Consider the following 21,211-nt stretch of genomic DNA (forward strand, 5'->3'; position numbering starts at 1 on the left):
TAGCTTTTTGTAATCTTTGCAGTCAGATTCCTACTGGGATGGATACTTTTAAGACTTTTTTTCTTCTTGGCTGGATTATTTTATATATATTTGAGATTTAATCAGTTTTAAATCTGTTTCTATTGTGCCAGTTCTCAGTCTTTAGCAACTTAATCTGATTTGTCTGTAATATTTGGGTATACAAAGAAGAACATTCGAACTCCACATCTTGCACACAAAGGACAAAACAATAATCAAAGCTTAGTGATGCACATAATCCATAGGTACGCTGGAATATTTTGGTCTTTAAATCTTTTTACTTACATCTGTATCATTGGGCTGCAAGGCAGAAGCAACATAAAACAGAAAGAGAAAAAAATGACCATTAGTGACTCCTTACTTAAGTATCACAGAGCCAAAGAAGGCATCTTATACAACTTTTTTGTGGATTCTGAGGACATAAAAATGAGCAAAAGTTGAAATTTGCCTTTATTTTCTCTTAAAATCTAGCATTTCCCAGAGGGTCAGTATCACGTTTCAAAATAGCAATTGTCCCATTCTCTGTTTTAGGAATGGCCTTCTAAATTGTACATTTTCAATGTGAGAAAATCCCTATTAAATGTACATGGATTATTATATTAATTAATAATGGGATTAATCTGTTAATTAAGTTGGTTTTAATTAGATTCAAATGAAATCAAATCAAATAGAAAGAGAGAAAGATTTACTCTGGGCCAACACATCTTTTGAAGTCATCTGCAATGATGCTTCAAAAATAATAAAAAAAAGAGGGCAGATCTTCAATCATATTACCAACTTTCCTTTTTTTTTAGCCTTTTCCTATAAATGCTGTTGGTTGTGGTTATCAAAACAGCAGTGAAACCAGTAGATCCTCCCATAATGAAAATCTCTGCCATCAAAGGTAAATGAGATGATTGGTGATAAATAATTCAGGATTCCCTCCCTATAGCCACACTATATTTATTTATTTATCATTTATTCGATTTTTTTAAAAATGCCGCCCTTCTCCTTAGACCCAGGGAGGCTTACAACATGTTAGCAATAGCACTTTTTAACAGAGCCAGCATATTGCTCACAGTCACTCATGCCCTCATCACCTCGAGATTCGACTACTGTAATGCTCTGTACATGGGGCTACCTTTGAAAAGTGTTCGGAAACTTCAGATCGTGCAGAATGCAGCTGCGAGAGCAATCATGGGCTTCCCCAAATATGCCCATGTTACACCAACACTCCGCAGTCTGCATTGGTTGCCGATCGGTTTCCGGTCACAATTCAAAGTGTTGGTTGTGACCTATAAAGCCCTTCATGGCACCGGACCAGATTATTTCAGGGACTGCCTTCTGCTACATGAATCCCAGTGACCAGTTAGGTCCCACAGAGTGGGCCTTCTCCGGGTCCCGTCAACTAAACAATGTCGTTTGGCGGGACCCAGGGGAACAGCCTTCTCTGTGGTGGCCCCGGCCCTTTGGAACCAACTCCCCCCAGAGATTAGAATTGCCCCCACCCTCCTTGCCTTTCGTAAGCTTCTTAAAACCCACCTCTGCCGTCAGGCATGGGGGAACTGAGATATTCTTTCCCCTTAGGTCTTACAATTTACGCATGGTATGTTTGTATGTATGTTTGGTTTTATAATAAGGGTTTTTTTAGTTGTTTAGTATTGGATTGTTACATGCTGTTTTTTGTCACTGTTGTTAGCCGCCCTGAGTCTGCAAAGAGGGGCGTCATACAAATCCAATAAACAAACAAACAAACAAACAAACAAACAAATAAATAAATAAATAGCCCCCACAATTCGGGTCCTAATTTTATCCACCTCGGAAGGATGAAAGGCTGAGTCAACCTTGAGTCGGTGATGAGATTTGAACTGCTGACCTGCAGATCGACAGTCAGCTTTAGTGGCCTGCAGTACTGCAGTCCACCTGCTGCGCCACCTCGGCTCAATATATTGTGACTGGGTTGCTGGGGGTTCGCAGAGGTTCGGCAGAACTTGTAGCTAAGATTCTGTGCAGTTCAGAGATCCCCTAAATCCCACTCCTAGTTGGCCCTGCTCACCCTTGAAATACCATTATTGATGGATCTCCTCTCCAAAGAGGATGCCTTCCTTGTTGTGGCACCTACCTTTAGAATGATATATCCCCCAGAATTCTGGGAGTTGAAATCTGCCAGGCTTACAGTTGCCAAGGTTGGAGACCCCGGCTTTAGGGAACATTTTTTTCTCTGGTCCTGGAATTACTATTTCAACTTCTGCAGTTGTTTTGCATGGTCAAATCTGGTTCTTTTATTTGTTGCTGTTGATCTGATTAGCTTTATCAGGCGATGCAATGTTATTTGGGATTTTTAACTGATTGTTCTTATTGTAAGCCACCTAGAGCAGTGATGGCGAACCTTTTTTCCCTCGGGTGCCGAAAGAGCATGCACACACACTATTGTGCGTGCATGAGTACCCACACCCATAATTCAATGCCTGGGGAGGGCAAAAACAGCTTTCCCCCGCCCTCCCAGAGGCCCTCTGGAGGCCGGAAATGGCCCTGTTTCCCATCTTCTGGTGGACCCAGTGGGCTCATGTTTTGCCCTCCCTAGGCTCCAAAGGCTTCCCTGGAGCCAGGGGAGGGTAAAAATGCCCTCCCCATCCCCTAGAGCAGGGACGGGCAATTAATTTTGCCATGGGGCCGCATGAGAAATTGGGATGGTTTTAGAGGGCCGGATTAATATAATTAACTCAGTTCTACCCAATACTATATATTATTGGGTGGAACTGAGTTAATTATATTATAATTATAACTTATAATTTTATATTATATTATATATATAATTATATATTATATTATATTATATTATATATTATATTATAATTATAAATTAATTGCCCACCCCTTCCTTCCTTCCTTCCTTCCTTCCTTCCTTCCTTCCTTCCTTGTTCCCTCCATTTTTCCTTCCTCCCTCCCTCCATTTCTCCTTCCTTCCTTCCTTCCTTCCTTCCTTCTTTCCTTCCTTGTTCCCTCCATTTTTCCTTCCTTCCTCCCTCCCTCTGTTTCTCCTTCCTTCCTTCCTTCCTTCCATCCTTCCTTGTTCCCTCCATTTTTCCTTCCTTCCTTCCTTCCTTCATTCATTCATTCATTCCTTCCAACCTCCACGGGCCGGTCACAAACAGCGGGCGGGCCGCATCCGGCCCACGGGCCACCTTTTACCCAGGTCTGCCCTAGAGGCTCTCTGGAAGCCAGAAACGCCCTCCCAGAGCCTTTGTGTGAGCCAAAAATCACCTGGCCGGCACACACATGCATGTTGGAGTTGAGTTACCGCAACAGCTCGCGTGCCTTCATACATGTCTCCATGTGCCACCTGTGGCACCCTTGCCATAGGTTCGCCATCACTGACCTAGAGTAAGCCCCTGCATTGTGCAGTACTATACCTTTGATAGATAAATGAATAAATAAATTGTCACCGAATCCACAGAGCAACAGATTCACTCCAAAGAGAGAACGATTTGCATCCATTTGTAAGGCAAGGAAGAATGACAATCCTAATTAAGAAAGATGTACCAAAAGCACGTGCAACATTCTGCATAAAATCGAAGTGGCTTTTGGATAAGTGAATGGGTAGATGTGATTCCACATTTCAGCGTTTCAGCTGCAGTGGACTCGATGCCAAGCCGGGCTTTGGTTTGTTAACGTTCTCAGAACAGATTGGCAGCAGATGCAGCATTAAAGTTGTCAAGGGATTACCCAAATGTGCAATTTAAAAACTAATCTCTTGCTCAAATCTGTTTATTACAGATTTCCCGAGGACTCATATGCAAATTTGGTATGGGAAACGCCACTCGGCCCAGCCCTTTCAATAGGGTTCGTTTTTCATTTTTCAGAAAATATTATTTTACTTTACTTATTTTAGAACAAACTTCCAGCAGACGTGGTTGGTAAATCCACAGTAACTGAATTTAAACATGCCTGGGATAAACATATATCCATCCTAAGATAAAATAGAGAAACATCTTTCGGCTGTGGCGAGAGGGGCGTTTGCCCAGGTTCGCCTGGTGCAACAGTTGCGGCCCTATTTGGACTGGGAGTCACTGCTCACAGTCACTCATGCCCTCATCACCTCGAGGCTCGACTACTGTAATGCTCTCTACATGGGGCTACCTTTGAAAAGTGTTCGGAAACTTCAGATCGTGCAGAATGTAGCTGCGAGAGCAATCATGGGCTTTCCCAAAAATGCCCATATAACACCAACACTCCGCAGTCTGCATTGGTTGCTGATCAGTTTCCGGTCACAATTCAAAGTGTTGGTTATGACCTCTAAAGCCCTTCATGGCACCGGACCAGATTATCTCAGGGACCGCCTTCTGCTGCACGAATCCCAGCGACCAGTTTGGTCCCACAGAGTGGGCCTTCTCTGGGTCCCATCAACTAAACAATGTCGTTTGGCGGGGCCCAGGGGAAGAGCCTTCTCTGTGGCGGCCCCGGCCCTCTGGAACCAACTGCCCCCGGAGATTAGAATTGCCCCCACCCTCCTTGCCTTTCGTAAGCTCCTTAAAACTCACCTCTGCCATCAGACATGGGGGAACTGAGATACTCTTTCCCGCTAGGCCTTTACAATTTATGCATGGTATGTTTGTTTGTAGGTATGATTGGTTTTAAAATAAGAGTTTTTTAGTTGTTGTAGTATTGGATTTACATGCTGCTTTTATTATTGTTGTTAGCCGCCCCGAGTCTACAGAGAGGGGCGGCATACAAATCCAATAAATAAATAAATAAATAAATGAATGAATAATAAAAGCAGACTAAATCGACCATGAGGTCTTTTTCTGCTGTCAATCTTCTGTGTTTATATGTTTCTAGAAATGGTTCTCTATTTTACCCCTTTATCTCGACTAAAACATAGGTATACTTACCTGCCGTGTAGCCTCCCATAATTTCTGCTGGAGCCATTCCAATTTAAGTTGCACCCCCACGGCTATGGGGGGAAACAGAACATGGAAAACAAAACAAGGGGGGGGGAGAGAAAGAAGGAAGGATTAAGGGGGAGAAAATGCCAAGATGTATTATAGGAGCGAAACTGACGTTTTTGTCAGAGATCCTGGAGGAAATCACACCTCTTGTAAGTGTAAGTAACAGGTAAATGCTGAATCAGATCAGAATGTGAGAGTCAGGGGTTTAACAAGGGGAATGGAACCGGATCTATCAGCTGCTGTTCTGAAATTCTGACACCTAACTCCCACTAAACACAATCAAGGCAAAACAGCCTGCCAAAATACCTTCCCCTTTAATTGATGTATGGAGGGTTATATAAGCCATCTCTTGCAGTTACAATTCATTAAAGGGACACACACAGTATCTTACCCTAAAGCAGTGCTTCTCAAATAGTGGGGCGGGCTGGAGCGATGCTGGGGGGGGCTGCGTGACCATGGGGGATGTGCTTTTTTTTTGCCATAAGGAGTAGGGTTTTTTTTGCACCAAACAATAGCACCCAGGACAGAGCAGGAGATATGAAATGCGTATTTCATATCTCCAGCAGTCCTTGGACTGCACTGGCTGGCAATTGGTTTCCGGACCCGATTCAAAGTACAGTGGTACCTCGACATACGAGTTTAATTAGTTCCAGACCGAACGCCTTTAGACTTTGTTTTTCGCGCGGAGATAACTGGAAGCAAGGAGATTCTTGCCCCACCTAGTGGAAGCTCGGCTCGTATCCCGAATTTGAGCTCAGGTGTCGAACAGAAATTTCGCTTGCGTCACCTCGCATGTGGAGCAGCTTGTATCTAGAGGTACTACTGTATTAGTTATGACCTATAAAGCCCTACATGGCCTGGGACCAGGTTACTCACGGGACCGCCTTCTGCCGCATGAATCCCAACGAGCGGTGAGATCCCACAGAGTCGGGCTTCTCCAAGTCCCGTCAACTAGACCAGTGTTTCCCAACCTTGCCAACTTGAAGATATTTGGACTTCAACTCCCAGAATTCCCCAGCCAGCGAATGCTGGCTGGGGAATTCTGGGAGTTGCAGTCCAGATCTCTTCAAGTTGCCAAGGTTGGGAAACACTGAACTAGACAATGTCACTTGGCAGGTCATAAGGGAAGAGCCTTCTCTGCGGGGGGCCCAGCCCTCTGGAATCAGTTCCCCCCAGAGATTCGTACTACTCCTACCCTCTTTGCCTTTCGTAAACATCTGAAAACTTATTTATGTTGCCAGGCTTGGAGTCACTAGACCCCAGCCTCTGGCCATTTAATCTGTAGAATGGTTATAGTGTATACTTCAATGAATGATTTAACTTTTTAGAATATTTTAAATTAATTATTTATGTTAATTGGATTTTGATGTATTTATATATTGTATTTTCCATTGTTATGTTGTGAGCCGCCCCGAGTGCACAGAGAGGGGCGGCGTACAAGTCAAACAAATAAATAAATAAATAAATCCCTTAAGAGACACCATGGAAAAATATTTAACAGGGATGAAAAGAAAAGAGGAGAGAGACGGAGATGATGAGACAAACTTAAACTAAGATGAGGAAATAAGATGAACTGTGACTACAGTGGGAGACAAGGAAAGATGGGTATGTGGACTGTGTCTAAAAATGTTGGTTGCAGACACTACGAAGCCAAATAAGGCATCACTTAAACACATTACATCCCAATCACGCTGATAAGCCACTTGAGGATTTTTTCAGCGATAACATGCTGAATATTGCAAACAATCATCCTGGCAGAGAGGTGGAGGAGGCACAAAATGTTTACTTCTTCCAAAGGGGGGGGCATAACAGATAATAATTGAAAAGCACTGCTAAAGATGGGAGATAGCTGTTAGCTTATTTTAAAATTGTAATTTTTTTTGCCCCACTGTTTCATTAAATCTGCAAGATTCTTTTTGAATTAACTAATTATCTAGTCAATTCAGTCACACCCTTGTTTTGGGTAATAACCTATTACTTATGTGCAGCATATTCTAGCTGGCTTTATTTATTTATTTATTCATTCATTCATTCATTCATTCATTCGCTCGCTCGCTCGCTCGCTCACTCACTCACTCACTCACTCACTTATTTATTTATTTATTTATTTATTTATTTATCAGATTTGTATGCCGCCCCTCTCCGCAGACTCAGGGCAGCTAAGAACAATAAAAAGACAATGTACAAACAAATCCAATATTAAAAATAATCTTAAAAAACCCCAATTTAAAGAACCAATCATACATACAAACATACCATGTATAAATTCTATAAGCCTAGGGGGAAGGGAAAATTTCAATTCCCCCATGCCTGACGACAGAGGTGGGTTTTGAGGAACTTACGAAAGGCAAGGAGGGTGGGGGCAACTCTGATATCCAGGGGGCAGTTGGTTCCAGAGGGTCAGGGACGCCACAGAGAAAGCTCTTCCCCTGGGTCTCGCCAGATGACATTGTTTAGTCGACGGGACCCGGAGAAGGCCAACTCTGTGGGACCTAACCGGTCGCTGGGATTCGTGCGGCAGAAGGCGATCCCGGAGGCTTTGCTATTAAATATCTCTAGAATGGCTTTTATTTCATCAATAAAAAAGGTAGTTTGCTTTTGCCTTGGGTTGCATGCTAAGACATGACTGGGGTGAAAAATAAACGCATGATTGAAGCCCCACCCATTTGTATGACATTGTGCCTAACACAGAGAAAGGGTTCTGGCTGCATGGTCAGTCTGGACTTATTTTGGCTGGGCAGCCAAACATCTCAAGCCAGCAAGGAAATAAGTTCAGTTGCCATGGCTCAACATCTACCTGAGAATCTTTATTGACTAAAAGGAATGAAGTTAAGCAGTAGTTTTGGCAATCATTGGCAGGAATGGAAACAATTTAAAGGACAGAGAAAGTCAAGTATTTCTGTCAGCAGGACAAATGGAATTGCCTTATTACTACATACTCGTTGCCAGGTGGAGCTTAGACTTTTAAGGGAATTCTTTTACAATTCATTCATTTTAAAAGCATGCTATTCTCAAAGTGACAGTGGCGGGGGGAACAGGCACTGCACTGGCTTTGTTGCATCAATTTACGTAGATTAGTGTAAATATATTGGCAGGCCTTCGTGTTTGCAAGTTTTCCAGGGGAGGGATTAAGGTGAAATGTCTTAAATAAATAAAATGAAATCTCCATGTTTTTCATTCTTTGCATTCTGTAAAAAGCATCAGTAAATCCAACAAAGGGCATTATGGCACAAATGGGAACTATCAGTTTCCGGTCACAATTCAAAGTGTTGGTTATGACCTATAAAGCCCTTCATGGCATCGGACCAGAATATCTCCGGGACTGTCTTCTGCCGCACGAATCCCAGCGACCAGTTAGGTCCCACAGAGTTGGCCTTCTCCAGGTCCCGTCGATTAAACAATGTCATTTGGCGGGACCCAGGGGAAGAGCCTTCTCTGTGGTGGCCCCAAACCTCAGGAACCAACTCCCCCCAGATATCAGAGCCCCCCCCCTGCCTTTCGTAAGCTCCTTAAAACCCACCTCTGTCGTCAGGCATGGGGGAACTGAGATATTCCCTTCCCCCTAGGCTTATAAAATTTATGCATGGTATGTCTGTATGTATGATTGGTTTCTTAAATTGGTTTTTTTTACATTACTTTTAATATTAGATTTGTTCATATTGTCTTTTCACTGTTGTTAGCCGCCCCGAGTCTATGGAGAGGGGCGGCATACAAATCTAATGAATGAATGAATGAATGAATGAATGAATGAATGAATGAATGAATGAATGAATGAATAAATGAATAAATGAATTAATGAATTAATAATTGAATTAATAATTAAATTAATGAATTAATGAATTAATGAATTAATGAATTAATGAATTAATGAATTAATGAATTAATGAATTAATGAATTAATGAATTAATGAATTAATGAATTAATGAATTAATAAATTAATAAATGGTTGTCCAGTTTCTACTTAAAAACTTCCAGTGTTGGAGCAACCACAGCTTCTGGAGGTAAATTGTCCCAATTGAGACAAATTTCCCATGGTGTTAGGAACTAAAGCTTCTATTCTGGCGCCTTGGAATGTATTTTTTACAATCTGACCAATCAGGCGTTTACAGTGGGGGGTGTCCCTTTGACCTTTCTGGCAATCAACTTAAAGCTTTGTTGGGAGAATTGGCGCTAGGCTTATGGTTGGGGGTCACCACAACACGAGGAACTGTATTAAGCGGTCGTGGCATTAGAAAGGTGGAGAAGCACTGATTTAGGGAAACACCTAAAAGGAGGAATGAGATGTAGCTTAAAGCTCACTGCGGAGGGTTATATTAAAGAATCCATGAATGTACCACTACCGTGGCTGGCCGCTTGCATATTGTTTTCTTTCAGCTGTGCCCTGCTGAATTTATTTATTTATTTATTTATTCATTCATTCATTCATTCATTGATTCATTCATTGATTCATTTGTCCAATACACAAATACATAGGAAGAAAGATAGACATGTGATAATATAAAAGAGGGTGAAAGTGAACTTAGAGGAGAGGATATATGAAAGAAATAAAATATATATGATAGGTGAAAGAAAGGAAAGACAATTGGACAGGGAACGGAAGGCACACCAGTGCACTTATGTACGCCCCTTACTGGCCTCTTAGGAACCTGGAGAGGTCAATCGTGGAGAGTCTAAGGGAGAAGTGTTGGGGGATTAGGGGTTGACACAATTGAGTCCGGTAATGAGTTCCACGCTTCGATAACTCGATTGTTGAAATCATATTTTTTACAGTCAAGTTTGGCGCAGTTCGTATTAAGTTTGAATCTGTTGCGTGCTCTTGTGTTGTTGCGGTTGAAGCTGAAGTAGTCATTGATTGGTAAGACATTGCAGCATATGATCTTGTGGGCAATACTCAAATCGTGTTCTAGGCTTTCTAGGCCCAGGATTGTTAGTCTATTTTCGTAGGGCATTCTGTTTCGAGTGGAGGAGTGAAGGGCAAAATCTAACCGTTTTCTCACACAACCTTCACTTGCTCTTCTCCCTTTCCCCAGGAGATTCAGCCTCTCTAACCAGGCCCTGGAGCAGAGGCCTCGAATGACTCTTTCAGCTGGATCCCTGCAACCCCAAGCTGGCTGGCAAACAGGGTCGCGCCCCTCACTTTTGCCCAGGGGTGACGTCAGTGTTGGTTGGCTGGTTGTTCACTGTGCAGATGTCAAAGCCTTTCTCTTCATTTCCTCTTCAGACCCTCCCGGCTTTCCCTCCCCTCCCAACCCCCCCAAAGTCAAGCAGGGAAAAAGGAGCAAAGCAGGAAAAAGAGCTCTCGGTTCTCTGGGTGAATCTGCTGTCGGCAGAGGTTGAGAGCCCAAAGGTTGCCCTGCTCCAAATGGCTGGGATGGGGGGAAGGAAGGAAGGAAGGAAGAAGGGAAGGAGGGAGGGAGGAAAGAAGGAAAGAAGGAGGGAGAAAGTTAGGAACAAAAGGGAGGAAAGAAGGAGGAAGGAGGGAAGGAAGGAGGGAGGGAGGAAAGAAAGAAGGAGGGAGGGAGGAAAGTTAGGAAGGGAGGGAGGAAAGAAGGAGCAAGCAGGAAAAGGAGGGAGGAAGGGCGGTTAGGAAGGAGGATAGGAAAGAAGGAAGGAAGGAGGAAGGGAGGTTAGGAAGGAAGGAAGGAGAAGGAGGAAGGAAGGAAGGAAGGAAGTAGGATGGAAGGAAGCTAGGAAGCAAAAAGGGAAGGAAGGAAGAAGGAAGGAGAGTGATGGAGGAATAAGGGAAGGAAGGAGGGAGGGAGGGAGGACGGAAAGAAGGAAGGAGGGAGGGAAGTTAGGAAGGAAGGGAGAAAATAAGGAGGAAGGAGGGAAGGAAGGTACGAAAAGGAGGGAGGGAGGGTGGTTAGGAAGGAAGATAGGAAAGAAGGAAGGAGGATGGAAGGAAGTTAGGAAGCAAAAAGGGAAGGAGGGAGGAAGGAAGGAGAGGGATGGAGGAATGAAGGAAGGAGGCAGGGAAGGTAGTTAGGAAAAAGGAAGGGAATTCCAGCCCCTCGAAACCATCTGCTGAAAGAGAAGGGGGGGGGGAGAGAACGAGGGGGGGCATTCGGCATCCTGGACCCCGGCCTGGACTTTTGAGAATGGGGAAGGAGGGAAGGAAAGCGGAGGCTTCCCGCACCTCTGAGTCAGTCCCTTCGCGCTGGGAATAAGTGTGTGTGTATGTGTGTGTGCGCGCGCGGCCGGGAGCGCGTGTGCGCTGCGTGTGCTTCGCTGTCATCCCAGATGTCCCCCCCCCCCAGCTGTCACTCCACCCGCTCGGTCTCTCCTGCCTCCTCCTGCTGCCCACTCGGAGCTTTCCGAGGACGACGCGGCGTCTCCCCGCAGCCTTTCCCGCGCGGGCTCCCCGGCAGCGCTTGCGAGCCTTCCGGAGCCACGCGGGGGCCGATGCCGAGCGGTGCCCCGCCAGCCTGGCGCTGCCTGGCCCGGGACGCGGGGGCTAGCCGGGCGGGGGGGCTCGGGGCGACCCCCAGGAGCGCCCGTCCCAGGCCGAGGAGACCGGTAAGTGGCCGCCCTCGGCTCCCGGGAGGGTCCCGGGCTTTCCCCGGCGCCTGCCCCCCGCTGCCCGCGCCCCCGGGAAGCCTCGCTCCGCCTGGACCCGGACACACACAGGGAGGGATGGGGGTGGGCGGCTGCTCCCCGGTTGGGGGCGAGTGGCGGACGAAGGGCCACTTGAGTGCGGGCATTTGGGGGTCGAGGCAGCGGACGGAGGACGCGGGAACCTGCCAGCTCTGGACAAGCCCTGGTTTCGGTCAGCGCGGGGCTTGGTTTGATTCTGCCTCTCGGTCTACCTGGCATCTTTCCCCTTCCTTCCTTCCCTCCTTCCTTCCCTTCTTTTCTTTCCCCTTCCTTCCTTCCTTCCCTTCTTTTCTTTCCCCTTCCTTCCTTCCTTCCTCCATTCCTCCCTTCTTTCTTTCCTTCCTTCTTTCCTTCCTTCTTTTCTTTCCCCTTCCCTCCCTCCCACCCTCCTCCCTCCCTCCCACCCTCCTCCCTCCCTCCCTCCTTCCCTTCTTTCTTTCCTCCCTCCCTTCCCTCCTTCCCTTCTTTCTTTCCTTCTTTCCTTCCTTCTTTTCTTTCCCCTTCCCTTCCCTCCGTCCCACCTTCCTTCATCCTTCTCTACCCATCCCTTTCTCAAGAGTGCCTGGTGCCCAACAAGACCCGTTTCGCCTGGGAAACTGCCAGACATGGAGGCTGCAAACAGAGAGAAAGAGAAAGAGAGAGAGAGAGAGACAGAGACAGAGACAAACAGAGAGAGTCAGAGACAGAGAAACAGAGGCAAGAGAAAGAAAGAGTGACAGAGACATTACACAGAGAAAGAGAGACACGGAGAGAAACATACACACACACACAGAGACACATACAGAGAGAAACATACACAGAGAGGGAGAGAGAAATAGAGACACACACAGAAAAAGACACATACACACAGAGAGACAGAGAGACAGTGAGAGAGAGAGAGACACACACAGAGAAACAGAGAGAGACAGAGACTAAGAGAGAAAAAGAGAGAGACAGATTGAGACAGAGAAAGAGACACACACATAGAGAGAGAGATTAAAAAGAAAGGATACTTGAGTGAAAGGATGGTGGTGATGGTGACGAAGATGGGATGATGAAGGGTGGTGGTGGGGGGTTGGTGGGAAGGAGCCTCTTTGTTGGCTAACGGCTCCTCCTCTGTTGAAAGTTTTGATTCTAGAAAAAAGGTTTTTTAATATGAGAAGGTGCTTTCTTGCCCAGGTACTTTTTTTTTCGGGTTTCTTTTCCGCTGTTGCATCACCCTGCAAACCCCCCCCCCCCGAACCTTGGGATGCTGTGCCTGGAAAGGAGCCAAATGCGTGTTTGTGTATCTATGTGTGTGTGGGGGTGGGGGGGGTGGGGGGGTTCCATGCACACACACACAGACACACAGACAAACGAGCCCTGGCAAAAAAACCAAGCCCTGGGATGCCGTGCCCCAAAAGGAACCAAACTAGTTGTCTAAATGCGTGTTTGTGCATGTGTGTGTGGAGGGGTTTCCATGTACATGCACAAATACACAGGCACACAGGCAGACACAACTCGTGCCTGCCAACCCAGAGGCTAGCCCTTGAGATCAGCGAGTCTTTGTGGAGGAGACATCTGGTGAAGAAAGCAGGGAGGAAGGAGGGCGCAGGTTGTCCTTTCTCATTTCGGTTACTTAGGAATGATTTGCCCAGAAGGTGACCAAAGGGGGGGGGGGAGAGAGTTTAAAGGGTACTTCTTACAGATGGGTATGATATCTGCTTGCTTTATGTGTGTGTTCAAGCTTGTGTCAAGGGGGCCTTCCTGCCAGTTCAAACACAAGCACGGACTTTTCCAACAAGAACCGGGCACCCAACATTAATTTGCTTGCCTGTGTTTTTTTCCGGCGTGATAAAATTTTAAATAAAACCAACCAAAAGTTACAATTGGTCCAATACTCAGCTAAACATCCACCTTGAGGATTTGAATAATAATAATAATAATAATAATAATAATAATAATAATAATATAATGATGATGATGATGATGATGATAATAATAATAATAATAATAATAATAACAACAACAACAATAAGCCAGTGAAAGTGGTCCCAGTGGTACTTGGCACGCTGGGTGCAGTGCCAAAGGATCTCAGCGGACATTTGAAAACCATTGGAATTGACAAAATCTCCATCTGTCAATTGCAAAAGGCCACTTTACTGGGATCGGCAAACATAATTCGCCGCTACATCACGCAGTCCTAGGTGCTTGGGAAGCGCCCGACTGGTGATGAAATACGAAATCCAGCATAGTGATCTCGTTGCTGTGTTGTATTGACATAATAATAATAATAATAATAATAACAACAACAACAACAACAACAAACAACAGCAATAACAATAACTATTGTTGTTGTTGTTGTTGTTATTATTATTATTATTATTATTATTATTATTATTATTATTATTATTCAGATTTGTATGCCACCCATCTCCAAAGACTTGAAGATTTGGAATTTAAACATGCCTGGGATAAACATATATCCATCCCAAGATAAAATACAGGAAATAGCATAAGGGCAGACTAGATGGACCATGAGGTCTTTTTCTGCTGTCAATCTTCTATGTTTCGATGTTTCTAATGCAGTTGAGCTCATGGGGAGAGCCATTTGGGCCACGACTGGTGATTCAAGTCTTAGTTATGGCGTGCTGCTCCTTTTAAGGCAGGGGGCCAGAGCCGGCCCATGGGGGTGTGTGTGCTTAGATCTGGCCTGGGAGGAGGGGGCTGCCCTGGAAACAGTGAAGGACTCTCCTGAGTTCCATTTTTTGCTGGTGGGAGGCCGTGGCAACTGAAAATGAAGCTCGGGAGCCCATTTTCGCTTGGCAGAGTTCTTGCAAGTGATATCAAGCTGGTAACGCTCGCTGTGGCTGTGCCCACTGTGCCTCTCCCCCCCCTCCCCGAGGTCAAACACAATCTTGATGCAGGCTTCAATGAAATCAAGTTTGACACCCCTGTTTTAAGGCATTTCTTCCTTGGCCGAACTAAGGTGCTGTCCACCGATCTTTGAGCTGGATGAAAAAATGTTAGCCAGCCATAGATTTGCAGTCCTCACCTTGGGAATCCCTCCCTTTCACGGGCTTGATGCTGGCGAATGGAGCTCTCCTTAGTTACTGTTTTCTGGGTATGTTAAAGGAAAGATTTGGGAGAATCGTTCAGCTTTGCATCCCTCGCCTCTTCTGCAAGATCCCCAGTTAAGTCAGGACAGGGCTGGTGAGGTGAGATGGATTCAAACAAATGGCTAAAGAAGGTGGTTTAGCCAAATGTCAAAATTTGCTCAGGTATTCCAGAAAAAAACCCACCCTAAAACTGAAGTTAGTGTGAATCACAGTTGATGGGCACAGAGAGGGTTGCCCTATGAAAGAGCAAAGAGGGGGGGGAGGAGAGGGGGGAGAGAGGGAAGAGGGGGAGAGAGAGGGGGAGACAGAGAAGGAGAGAGAAGAGAGGGGGGGAGAGAGAAATGAGAGAGGGGAGAGAGAAAGAGAGGAGAGAGAGGCAGGGAGAGAGGGAAGGGGGGAGAGAGGGAGAGACAGGGAGAGAGGGAAAGAGAGGGGAGAGAGCGGAATGACAGGGGAGAGAGAAAGAGGAATGAGAGGGGGAGAGAGAGGAGAGAGAGGGGGAGAGAAGCGGAGGGAGAAAGAGAAGAGAGAGAGGCGGGGAGAGAGGGGAGAGAGGGAGAAGAGAGGGGAGAGAGAGAGGAATGAGAGGGGGAGAGAGAGGAGAGAGAGGGGGTGAGGGAGAGGGAGAAAGAGAGGAGAGAGAGGTGGGGAGAGAGGCAGGGTGGGAGAAAGAGGAGAGAGATGGGGAGAGAGGAGAGAGAGGGGGAGAGAAGGGGAGGGAGAAAGAGAAGAGAGAGAGGCGGGGAGAGAGGGAAGAGGGGGAGAGAGGGAGAAGAGAGGGGAGAGAGAGAGGAATGAGAGGGGGAGAGAGAGGAGAGAGAGGGGGTGAGGGAGAGGGAGAAAGAGAGGAGAGAGAGGTGGGGAGAGAGGGAGGGTAGGAGAAAGAGGAGAGAGAGGAGAGGGGGTAGAGAGAGGGGGAGAGAGGGGGAGGGAGAAAGAGAGGAGAGAGAGGCGGGGAGAGCGGGAAGAGGGGCAGAGGGGGGAGAGAGAGGAGAGAGAGAAGCAGGGAGAGAGGGAAGAGGGAGAGGGGGGGAGAGAGAGAGGGAGGGAGAGGAGAGGGGAGAGTGAGTACAGTGAGGGAAGAGGGAGAGGGGGGGAGAGAGAGGAGAGGTGGGAGAGAGAGGGGTAGGAGAAAGAGAGGAGAGGCAGGCAGAGAGGGGGGAGACAGGGAGAGAGGGAGAGAGAAGAGGGGAGAGAGAGGAGAGGGGGGGTAGAGAGAGGGGGAGAGAGGGGGAGGGAGAAAGAGAAGAGAGAGAGGCGGGGAGAGAGGGAAGAGGGGGAGAGAGGGAGAAGAGAGGGGAGAGAGAGAGGAATGAGAGGGGGAGAGAGAGGAGAGAGAGGGGGTGAGGGAGAGGGAGAAAGAGAGGAGAGAGAGGTGGGGAGAGAGGGAGGGTGGGAGAAAGAGGAGAGAGATGGGGAGAGAGGAGAGAGAGGTGGGAGAGAGGGAGGGTGGGAGAAAGAGGAGAGAGATGGGGAGAGAGGAGAGAGAGGGGGGAGACAGGGAGGGAGAGAAAGAGACAGAGAAGAGAGAAAAGAGAGAGGGGGGAGAGAGGGCGAGGGAGAAAGGGAGGAGAAAGGGAGGGGGGGAGAGAGGGGTATGTCCAAGCAACCACATTAGGATGTAGTAGAATGAAGAGAAGCCAGGGATGTTCATGTCACAGATAGGTGCAAGTGGGGGAAAGACTCTACCTAAGAGTATTGCTTGTAAGTGCACCAAATGATTACTTTTTATTCTTCCGTCTAAAGATGCCATCCATTCATCATTTTCTGCCTCTCCTGGGTAATAGCTTAAGCGCTATGCAGCGTCCAAATAATATGGTAAGAGGTATCTGGGAGTCAAAATTTGAACACGGAGTGGGGTGTGATGACAAAGTTAGATGAAAACATATCATTTATTCTGACAGTATTGGAAAAACAGAAGAAGTAAGTTATTTCTGTTGAATCCAGCCTTCTTTGGGGTATTTTACCCAGGTTTTCTACGAACGTCAATTTTCTATTGACTACCATATCTCCACATCGGGCAGTGGATATAGTTGGGCTTACATATCCCCATTAATGATGTTGGCCATAAACTCAGTGGCATAGATATAAAACTTTATGGTTCTGCTATTGACGTCCTCTCCATCCATCAAAGAACAGACCCATTAAACAGAAGTAGCCAAGTAGGAACATTTGTAAAGTACCCAGTCGTATGGATTCTCAAACTGTAAAGCCTTCATAGAACTGAGCTCTGGACTAGAGCAGTGATGGCGAACCTTTTTTTCCTTGAGTGCCAAAATAGTGTGGGCGCACGCTATCGTGAATGCGTGAGTGCCCACACCCATAATTCAATGCCTGAAGAAGGTGAAAACAGCGTCCCCTGCCACCCGGAGGCCCTCTGGAGGCCGAAAACAGCCTATTTCCCGACTTCTAGTGGGCCCAGCAGGCTTATGTTTTGCCCTCCCCAGGCTCCAAAGGCTTCCCTTTGGAGGAGGGTAAAAAAAACCTCTCCCATCCTCCTGGAGGCTCTCTGGAAGCCAAAAACTCCCTAGCAGAGCCTCACAGAGCCAAAAATCAGTTGGCCAGCACACACATGTACGTTGGAGCTGAGCTAGGGCAACGGCTCATGTGCCAGGAGACATGGCTTCGTGTGCCACCTGTGGCATCCGTGCCATAGGTTTGCCATCAGATCGTGCAGAATGCAGCTGCGAGAGCAATTATGGGCTTCTCTAAGTATGTCCATATCACTCCAACACTCCGCAGTCTGCATTGGCTGCCGATCAGTTTCCGGTCACAATTCAAAGTGTTGGTTATGACCTATAAAGCCCTTCATGGCACCGGACCAGAATATCTCCGGGACCGCCTTCTGCCGCATGAATCCCAGCGACTGGTTCGGTCCCACAGAGTTGGCCTTCTCCGGGTCCCGTCGACTAAACAATGCCGTCTGGCAGGACCCAGGGGAAGAGCCTTCTCTGTGGCGGCTCCGACCCTCTGGAACCAGCTCCCCCCTGAGATTAGGATTGCCCCCACCCTCCTTGCCTTTCGCAAACTCCTTAAAACCCACCTCTGCCGTCAGGCATGGGGGAACTGAAACATCTCCCCCCTGCCCATGTTGTTTTAGTGTTAGATTGATTGTGTGCTTTTTTTTTAATATTCTGGAGTTGTTTTTTTATGAATTTTTTAGCTTAAATTGTAATTGGATTGGTGGGTATTGGATTTGTTATTATGTATTGTTTTTACCTTGTTGTGCGCCGCCCCGAGTTTGCGGAGAGGGGCGGCATATAAATCCAATAAATCAATCAAATCAATCACTGGACTAGAGGAAAGGAAGAATATTTTAACAAGCAGCATGGCAACATGTGACAATGCTCTCAATTTCCCTGACGCCTCCGAAGTTTTTGTCAGGTTTTGCCCTGCAGACCCAAGGGGAAACTTTGAGAGCACGGAAAATCCCTATGTAAAATCTGACGTGTTCCTTAAAGCTTTCCTCTGGTTTATGGGATGCTGAACATTTTATACCATCGAAGTAATCAAGTGCAACAAATTCATGAAGTTAATTGAGGCAGAAGTAAAGTGAAAGGCCTTTTTAGAGTTCATTATGAATTCAGTTCTGGTTAAGGAGAAGAGCGGGCTCCTTTGGTGGATCATTAGCCAGATGTAGATGTAGATTTAAGAGGAAAAAGCTACTGCATTTTTCACACTTTCTGGCCAAAATAAAGCCAAGAGATGTGATGCAACACATAACTGCATGGGAATTATGTTAGGATTAGTTTGAAAGCTCGAGAAGTGGGGATTTTGGGAAGTGACGGCGGGATTTTATAATAAATTCTTTTCCACAATTTACGTAACTTTTTTGAGGGGGGGGAATAGAAGAAGAAATAGACTTATTCTAATTATAACTCAGATGTGCAGAATCATAGATCTTTTTTGCATTTCTGCTTGCACAGATGTTCATATTAAAATATTCTGTAATTGGAAATAAATGTACCTTTTATTTGTACCTTAAAGCAGTGTTTCCCAACCTTGGCAACTTGAAGATATCTGGACTTCAACTCCCAGAATTCCCCAGCCAGCGAATGCTGGCTGGGGAATTCTGGGAGTTGAAGTCCAGATATCTTCAAGTTGCCAAGGTTGGGAAACACTGCCTTAAAGTATAATGTTTGAGAAACTGTTCCTGCATGATGCTATTAAACTGTAGGAGTACTTATTTCTTCCCCTAAAAGAGCGAATAACAGCTCTCACAATATCCTAACAGTTTCTGCAAATACAAAAAAAACCCCACTCCACCCCAAAAAAAGTTAACACTTGTTTCTTCTTTCTTTTAAAGAAAGCTCCCTCTTTGTTTTCTATAATGTGGGAATGGACTATTATGTAACTGGCCTAAATATCATGTAAAAAAAAAAAGATCTTATGCCTTTGTGACTACAAGGCATCACGTTTTGTGTTGTTTTAAGCCTGCGTAAACAGTCACTTGTGCAAAACAGCAGCTTTTTTTGGACTCTGCTTGGTAATACGTTTTGCAGAATTAAAATGTCATGTGCTTCATGTTGGAGAATGACATGGGTTGAGTATGAAACGGCTGCAACAACGGTAGCGTGGTGTATAATCTCATAAAACAAATTTGAATAAATATGAGAATTCATAATACCACTCGTGATGTAAGCATGGTTTCTAAGTGGATTTTTCATAAACAGCTTCCAGAATGACTTCTGGGAAATCCATCCCATTGACGCGAGAGGTTTCTACTGTTACTGCTTGAGATCTGAGTTCAAAAGTAATAGAAGTAAAACATTTGAACTAAATTTTCCAAAGCAATGGAAATTGCAGTTTAATGTTTCCAAATGTAAAATAATGCACTTGGGAAAAAGGAATCCTCAATCTGAGTATTGTATTGGCAGTTCTGTGTTAGCCAAAACTTCAGAAGAGAAGGATTTAGGGCTAGTGATTTCTGACAGTCTCAAAATGAATGAACAGTGCGGTCAGGCGGTAGGAAAAGCAAGTAGGATGCTTGGCTGCATAGCTAGAGGTATAACAAGCAGGAAGAGGGAGATTGTGATCCTACTATATAGAGTGCTGGTGAGACCACATTTGGAATACTGTGTTCAGGGTTTTTAAAAAATTCATTTGTCCAATACACAATACATATGGAAGAGAATGGACATGAAGTAATATATATAAAGATAACATGTAAAAATAGAGGAGAAGATATATGAAAGGAAGAAAATATATATGATATATGAGATAAAGGAAAGACAATTGGACAGGGGACGAAAGGCACTCTAGTGCACTTATGTACGCCCCTTACTGACTCTTAGAAACCTGGAGAGGTCAATCGTGGATAGTCTAAGGGAGAAATGTTGGGGGTTAGGAGTTGACACTATTGAGTCCGGTAATGAGTTCCACGCTTCGACAACTCGATTGTTCTGGAGACCTGACCTACAAAAAGATATTGATAAAATTGAACGGGTCCAAAGACGGGCTACAAAAATGGTGGAAGGTCTTAGCATAAAACTTATCAGAAAAGACTTCATGAACTCAACTGTATAGTCTGGAGGACAGAGGGAAAGGGGGGACACGATCGAAACATTTAAATATGTTAAAGAGTTAAATAAGGTTCAGGAGGGAAGTGTCTTTAATAGGAAAGTGAACACAAGAACAAGGGGGCACAATCTGAGGTTAGTTGGGGGAAAGATCAGAAGCAACGTGAGAAAATATTATTTACTGAAAGAGTAGTAAATGCTTGGAACAAATTTCCAGCAGACATGGTTGGTAAATCCACAGTAATTGAATTTAAACATGCCTGGGATAAACATATATCCATCCTAGGAAATAGTATAAGGGCAGATTAGATGGACCATGAGGTCTTTTTCTGCTGTCAATCTTCTATGATTCTATGTTAAATTTGGGTAAGGAACAAGTTGAGTTTCAGAGCCAAATGTAATTTTCTATTATTGTTCTTAAGTCATGAATGGGCACTAAGGACACTTATCAGTCTCTGATTCATAGTTCTTTGCTGTTATCATTTCACGGCCATCTATAGGCATTTTGAAACTACACTTTCTTTTCCACTAAGGAGCGGGTCTATGACAATTCACCACGTCCAACTTGCCACAAACAACTTTCCATGGCCAACTCACCGCAGGACAATTGGATGCATGTCAAGAGTCAAAGAAATGATGGAAAAAAATCTTTAAAGGAAGGATGCAAAAGGAGGGACCGAATGAAATGTGAATGGCAAAAATGATTTTTTAAATTTATTTATTCAAAGTAATGGAATAGAATTGTTCAATGGCCCTTTGGAAATTTGGCCACGATGAGTTGTCCAGGGCAAGTTGGCTGTCCAATTCATACAGATAGCTGCTTATTATTGCTACTTTCATGAATGCAACTCTATCTTGGCATCTACAGTATATCTTCCTGTTTATTTAGTACTTTATTTTTTATTTATTTTGTTTTGTCAAGGCACCGGACCAGGATATCTGCGAGACCGCCTTCTGCCGCACGAATCCCAGTGGCCGGTTAGGTCCCACAGAGTTGGTCTTCTCCGGGTCCCGTCGACTAAACAATGTCGTCTAGCGGGACCCAGGGGAAGAGCCTTCTCTGTGGCGGCCCTG

The 21,211-nt window shown here is 45.4% G+C and overlaps 1 protein-coding gene across 1 annotated transcript in view; it reads right to left on the reverse strand.

The window, feature by feature from the left end:
• CACNA2D4 (calcium voltage-gated channel auxiliary subunit alpha2delta 4) overlaps positions 1–21,211 on the reverse strand; it is a 208,277-nt gene that overhangs the window by 36,895 nt on the left and 150,171 nt on the right. Inside the window, 1 exon segment of the mRNA XM_070754863.1 lies at positions 4,890–4,951. Coding sequence (XP_070610964.1) covers positions 4,890–4,951 — 62 coding nt within the window.

Source organism: Erythrolamprus reginae, chromosome 6, assembly GCF_031021105.1.
Source record: "Erythrolamprus reginae isolate rEryReg1 chromosome 6, rEryReg1.hap1, whole genome shotgun sequence".
Classification (NCBI taxonomy): Eukaryota; Metazoa; Chordata; class Lepidosauria; order Squamata; family Dipsadidae; genus Erythrolamprus; species Erythrolamprus reginae.